This window comes from Vicia villosa, linkage group LG6 (genome assembly GCF_029867415.1).
Source record: "Vicia villosa cultivar HV-30 ecotype Madison, WI linkage group LG6, Vvil1.0, whole genome shotgun sequence".
NCBI lineage: Eukaryota > Viridiplantae > Streptophyta > Magnoliopsida > Fabales > Fabaceae > Vicia > Vicia villosa.
In genome coordinates, this window is record NC_081185.1 from 154448829 (window position 1) to 154455764 (window position 6936).

General features: G+C 31.0%; 1 protein-coding gene across 3 annotated transcripts; it reads right to left on the minus strand.

Annotated features, from left to right (window-relative positions):
- Window positions 1-604: 604 nt before the first annotated feature.
- LOC131610633 (probable serine/threonine-protein kinase At1g54610) lies at window positions 605-4838 on the minus strand. Of its 3 annotated transcripts, none has more exons than XM_058882633.1 (8): window positions 4648-4838; window positions 4233-4564; window positions 3165-3449; window positions 2726-3043; window positions 2184-2411; window positions 1814-1914; window positions 1577-1694; window positions 605-1407 (listed from the first exon to the last, which is right to left on the minus strand). In XM_058882633.1, exons 2-8 carry the CDS (start codon window positions 4524-4526, stop codon window positions 1084-1086), a joined length of 1668 nt encoding a protein of 555 aa, XP_058738616.1. In that variant the 5' UTR covers window positions 4527-4564; window positions 4648-4838; the 3' UTR covers window positions 605-1083. The 3 variants fall into 3 exon arrangements, with proteins under 3 accessions (XP_058738616.1, XP_058738615.1, XP_058738614.1); XM_058882632.1 differs by having other exon boundaries at window positions 4233-4567; XM_058882631.1 differs by having other exon boundaries at window positions 4233-4837.
- Window positions 4839-6936: the final 2098 nt, after the last annotated feature.

A 6936-nucleotide genomic window follows, 5' to 3' on the forward strand; every position in this document is an offset into this window, starting at 1 on the left:
AGTTGGGCGCGAAACTTCAAAGATCGGGGGCCGACGTTATCAAAATGTTGACTCATCCTCACCTACCTGTGTTTAACAATATGTAACTTTAATCTTATGTAATGTGATCGATGTAAGCTTCATCTGATTAAATAAAGCGAATCGTTCTTGTTTGTTATTTTTCTTCTGTCCAGACCTTATTTCGGAAGTGCATTTCCGAATTCCTCCAAGGGGGGTGAATTCGGAGATGAACTTCCGAATACACCAATTTTCTGAAAAACAACTTTATTTCGAAGATGCATCTCCGAAATCAATATTTTTCATTAAAATATTCACCTTTTCGGAGATGCATTTCCGAAAACACTTTTTTTTCCAATAAAAGTACGTTTTCGGAAATGAACTTCCGAAACAAGGGGTATTTTTGTAAATTCGCCAGAGGTGACTAAGAAGGTTAGGAGGTGGATAAAGAAATTTCCATAAAAAAAAAAAAGCCTAAATCATAAACAATCTTTAAAAAATCAATATAATTTTACAAAATCTTTTAAAATTTTCAAAGAAATTTTCCCCTAAAATAATCTATTAAAATCTCATTCCAATACACCATAAGAATATAAGATTCAATTCATAACACAATTATAAGATGGATTTTTTTATTTATACTGGTGTCAAAGTATTACAAAATCTTTTTGACTTGGTCCACCAATCAGTGCTGAAACAAGGCCACAAATATAGCTCAAGACTTGATACAATTCTCAACAAATTAAACACAATTTAGATATTAACAACACCAAATTCCTTAATACTAAAATCAATATGTACATCATGGTAATTCATTCTCTCACCATACTAACAGTTTAAACATAAGAAGAAGAAAAAAAGCTTCATTGAGAAAAAGAAAAGAAATTATGGTGTATACTTTGAAGGTGTAACTAAAAATGGGGACAGATTATTCTTATATCATCACTTGCTGATAAGCAACTATCTTATACTCTCAGAAAGTGAGCACATAGCAGGACAATGGAACACATTCAATGGAAACTTTCTCAGCAAGTGGGTAGGCCTAAAAATGTACTTAAATTGATTCTATAAGAATGTACTAAATATCTAAGCTATAATTCCCTTTCCTTTAAACTTGTCTTTGAGAATACCTTTTGGTGATTTTGATAAATCTAATACATCTCCTGCAATGTGTTTCTTTCGCATCGGTAAACCAATATCAGCAGCATTACCAATTGGACCCGACCAAGCTTGGAATGGTTCCTTTGAATAAGTATATGTGGTTGAAATGAAAGATGCATCTGCAGGTATAGTTTCTGGATCAATACGATGCGAAGATCCCAAAGGAACACCTAGTGTTGCATCTTGATGTGGTGGAGGAAACTTTTCACTCTTGCTCTTGGCATTTGCGTGAGTGATTAGACGTCTTCTCTGTTACACATTAAATCATAGAAACGAATGTAATCGACTTTACTTTTAAGTCACAATATCATAATGTTGCAGATTTTTCCATTCCTTAAGCATTCTTAAATAAGTGTATAAACTAAAGCATCATTCATGTGCTAGTGATTATAAAAATTAATAATTTGTTTGCACATACATCAATATTGGATTGAAGCTCGGCATTGGCTTCGGGAGCATGAAAAGCTTTCACTGCACGATCGCGAGAACGATGCTTCTTTGAACCATCAGCCCGAGTTTTGTTTGCAGCTCTTTGTCTGAACATATATGGAAACAAAAAGTATCTTAGTGATGATGAGACATGCAGAAAGAAAGCTTATTTAAATATATTCAAATACTTCCAATATGCAGAATGGAAACTTTAGAGCAGAAATACCTCCTCATTTCATCATCCCGTCTTTTAGCATCCATTTCTTTGCTTGGGGGATATTTTGGAAGACTAGAAGGATCACAAGCATAAGGTTCTGTCATAAAGAACTGCAAAATGTAGGAGCAGACAAGCAAAGTAGATGTAACTCAACAAGAATAACACCTGAATCGAATTCAACATAGTTACATTTTATAAATTCATACATGGCTAGGCCAGTAGTATTGCATTGATTTTGGACTGTCTACATTTGGTAAAGCGAGGATAATTGCAGAGAAAGAATACAGAAAGATTATAGAAGATGAAGAAAGAGAGAATGGCGGTTTCTGCTATTGAATGGTTATTTAGTTACAAAGCTAGAAATTTTCAAAAAGCTCACCTCACTTCTTAAAGCATCTGAGGCAGTTTTCCGTTCTACAGGATCAATTGCAAGAAGATTATCAACAAGGGGTAGAGCAGATGGCGGAAAACCTTTGAATGTCTCTCTTATGCATCTCTTGTAAGGCTCTCGAGGTTTAAACAACGTAGCATTGGGCAACTTTGACCTCTTCCAGTATTCATCAGATGGTGAACCACATAGTTTGTATATCTTATGCAGTTGCTCAACCTATGCAAGTAAGGAATTAGAAAAATCAGTTGTGATTTCAAAGAACTTATTTATAGTATAGGAATTTAAAATTCTTAGACTATGCATGAGATAGAATATAATTAAACATTCAATCTAGTATACAAGTAAACATACAATCTAGTATGCAACTTAAAAAGGAAAATATAGTAGTAAAATTATAATGATTGCATACAATTTTTTTATATTTTTTGGAATCAATTGGGTGTATATTGTGGACAGCACAATTTGGTAATTATTGAGATATCTAAGTTAGGAAAAGGCCAACAAAATGAGATATGTAAGATGTTTGTCACCTCTGTACGACCAGGCATAATTGGTTTCCCAGCCAATAACTCTCCTAAAATGCATCCGGCGCTCCAAAGGTCTACGCCGACACCATAACTTGTAGCACCAAGAAGCAACTCTGGAGGCCGATACCAAAGTGTAACTACACGACTAGTCATGGGATGCCTATGGTTTGGATCAAAAAAGGATGCCAACCCAAAGTCAGCAATCTTTAGTACTCCTTCATTATCAACAAGAAGATTTGATCCTTTAATATCACGGTGAAGTACATGTCGGTTATGACAATGCTCAAGTCCCGATAGCAGCTGATTCATGTAACATTTTATCTGCAATCGAAGGCGCAATTTTCTGGAAACATCAAATTCTACTGCTTGAAAAGAAAGTGTACCAAATACCAAAGAAAAATAACAAGCAATTATGAAATCATCTAGTCAAACCTGGTCTAACCTGAGGCTCTGTAAACCTGATTTCCGGGCTTGCAGCAAGTCCAGCTAAATCATGCTCCATGTAATCAAACACCAAATACAAACTACAAGTCATCCTTGATGTAACTAAACCATGCAGCTTAATAACATTTGGATGATCCAACCTTCGCAGAATAAGAATCTCTCTAGCCATGAACTTAACGCTCTCAGGTTCCAAATTGTCAAAACGAACCTTCTTGAGAGCAACAATTTTCCCAGTCACTGAGTCTTTAGCTTTGTACACATTACTATAAGTTCCTTGCCCAATCTAAAGTAAAAGCAACATTAAGAGACAAGAATCATATTCAAAACTTAAATGCAAGATTCTACACTACAAAAGTTCCTCTAAGGCTCAAACTCAAGAACAACAACGACAACAAAAAAGCCTTATCTCACTAAGTGGAGTCGACTACATGAATCAACTTTTGCCATAATGTTCTATCCAGTACCATGTTTCTATCCAAATCATTAACTCTGAGATCTTTCTTAATAACTTTTCGTATGGTTTTTCTAGGTCTTCCTCTACCTCTAATTGTTTGACTCCTCTCCATCTAATCTACTCTCCTTACTATAAAATTTACAAGTCTTCTCTCTATATGCCCAAATCACCTAAGTGTATTTTCTACCTATGAAGCACGGACACCGGAAACATGACACCAACAGTGACAGTCGACACTAGTAATAATATGAAAAAATTGAAAAAATTAAACATAATCATAAGTGTCGGTGTTAGTTTCTGACACGGATTCTGACACAGACACGCCTTTTTTTCCAGAGGTGTCAGTGTTACGTAGTTTTCTACTACATCAACACTCTCTCTAAACGCAAATTCTGGACACAAAAATGCAGGAATTCAACTCTAGCTAATTCTACAACAAATTACAAACAGATCAATAATCCATGATTCATAATGAATTTTACTTTTAACACCACATTTCCACATCTTAATGATCCACACTAACGAACTGCAATTCAAATCACATTCCAGATAAAGCATGATCCATAAATCAAGTATAGAAAAAATAATAATAATACCAAAACAGAAAAGCACCTTATCAATTTTCTCAAAGGTATCCGCCTTTCGCGGAATCCATCCACTAAGAGCTTCCCCACAGACAGCAGTAAGCCAAGGCGGCCATCCAGCAGCAACCTGCTCCCCAAGTAAATGCTTCGGCGGATTACTCAGCCTCGGATTCGCCTTCGATCTCCTACTCTCGCCTCGAGTCGCCACCTGAACCCTATCACCACCACCACCATTATCAACCTCATCAACCTTCCTGTTACTCTCACCACCCAAACCCTTCTTCTCTGATGTAACTGCTTGACGACCAATCACACATCCCATTTCTCAAATCTACACTTCATCATCACCCTTAAACATCGCTACTAATCCACAATTACCAAAAATAATCACCGCATTAATTACTTAATCAATCATAAACATCAATGCAACTTTACTTACTAACCTTAAAAAACGATCCGAAATCTAAATCGAAATTGAAATGAAAAGGAAGTAGAAGGTTTGAATAGAGAGTGAGAGAGTGAGTTGGTATAAAGAATGGAGGAGAGTGAAAAGAGAGTGGTTGTTTGGAAATAAGGTGTGAGACAAGAAGAAAAAGAGGACTTACAACTCTCAAAATCAATTTCACAAATTACAATACAAAACTACTTGTTGTTGCTGCCTAAATTGATGGGTATTTGTAACGTAACGTAACTACTAAGGTAGCGACAATATATCCGTAATTCTTAATCTTTATATTCATTTTTATTACACTTAACAATATTTGTCCTTTTGAGTTGGTAGTTATGCAAAAATATCGAATGGAAATATCAGATAAATTAATAGTTGCGTAAAGTCATCAGATGCAATTTAATTAGAGGTTTTCGATTCTGATTCACCTATGATATGTGACAGTGTTAAATCTTTAGAAGAGAGTTTTTTTTATTGTTGATTATAGTTATTTTCGATTTAGGAGATTAGTATTAATGTATTTATTGAAAAATTCCATGTATTAGTATTTTGATTTATCATGAGAGATGGTAAATGAGTAAAAAAGAAAAGTGTATGGAAGACAAGTTCAATTGTGTGTGAAGGCAAATAAGCGTGATGTAGGCTAATGTTGTGTGTTACGAGACAACTGACAACCCAACCCATGTGATCATCATACCATTTTTTTTTGGTGAATGCTTGCCATAGCTAATTAATGATACCATCTTCTAGTACTCTTTTGTTTAAAATTTTTTATTTGTTAAATATACTACTAACAAACCCATACATGCACGGGTTCTAGTATTAGATGCGCATTTGTTTCAAATGTATATTTTTCATAGAGGAAAAGAAATTTTTATATTAGAAGAAAAGAAATTTATTAAAATTTTATTGCATTTATTTTTTCTTTGCCAAATAATAATTATCATCCATAAAATTATTAACAAAATAATTGCATTCAATAGAATTTGACTATAAATAATAGTCGTATGTTACAATTGAATAAATAATACACTTTTTCCGTATATATATATATATATATATATATATATATATATATATATATATATATATATATATATATATATATATATATATATATATTTCTTCTATTTAGATTGATAACATATATTTGTGAAATGACATCAATAACAAATAATTTTTCTAATATCTATTTGTGCAAACATTATTTTAATAGTATAAACTTCATTAATGACATATATTAATATAATAATATTTTGAATTATATAAATTAAAGTTAATGATAAGTGACACACATTTTTGTATTTTATCCAATAACACATCTTTTCAAGTATATTTTTAAATTCATTTTAATTAAAATATTTTTTTAAACTAAAAATATTATTACTTTCTTACAAAATATTGTATCTTAAAATAAAAATTATTTCAAATTATATTTCTTCGTTATTAATATTCAATTACTAAAGTTAATTTTTAAAAGTTAAATAATATTTTAAATGTAAATTAACAATCTTTTAAAATGATCATAATAATATTGTTATCAAAAAATAATTTATTGGAATATTTTGATTAATAATTTATTAATAATAATAATGTAATAAAAAGTGAAAGGTGAAAAGTGAAAAGTGAAAAGTGAGTTGGAAAGTGAAAAGTGAGAAAGTGAGAAAGTGAAAAATGAAAAGTGAGTTGGAAAGTGAAAAGTGAGTTGGAAAAAACCAACAAAAAGACATTTTTTGCCCTCAAATTTATAATTTAGACTAAGATAACGAAAGAGTATTTTTGTGATTTTCATAACAACAAATTTTCTTACATTATAGATTATTTGTTACTAGGAAAATCAAATTATTGGTAATATTGTTACCCAAATAGCGAACTTAATTATGACACTGTGGAATTGAGATTACACAAAGTTACTGTGCCAGCTGTTCTAGGGCAGTTAGTTTTTTTTAAATGTATTTTTAAAATAATTTAAATTTTTTAATTGTTTCAGTTTTAAGAAAATAACTTTTTTTATTTTAAAAATTGGTTTATATAAAAAAATTTATAAAATATTTAAAAAATTTAAACTCATTTTTCATAAATTAAAAGATTAGTTATGATATACTATTATAAAATTATAACATAGTTGAAATCACAATTTTTATAAAATGATATGTCTTAAAAATGATTTTTATAAAAAAATTATTTAAAATAATTTTAAATTTAAGCTATTTTTTAAAATTTTAATATTAAAAAATTATAGTAAAAGAATGATATATTTAAAATAATATTTTAAAAAAATTAT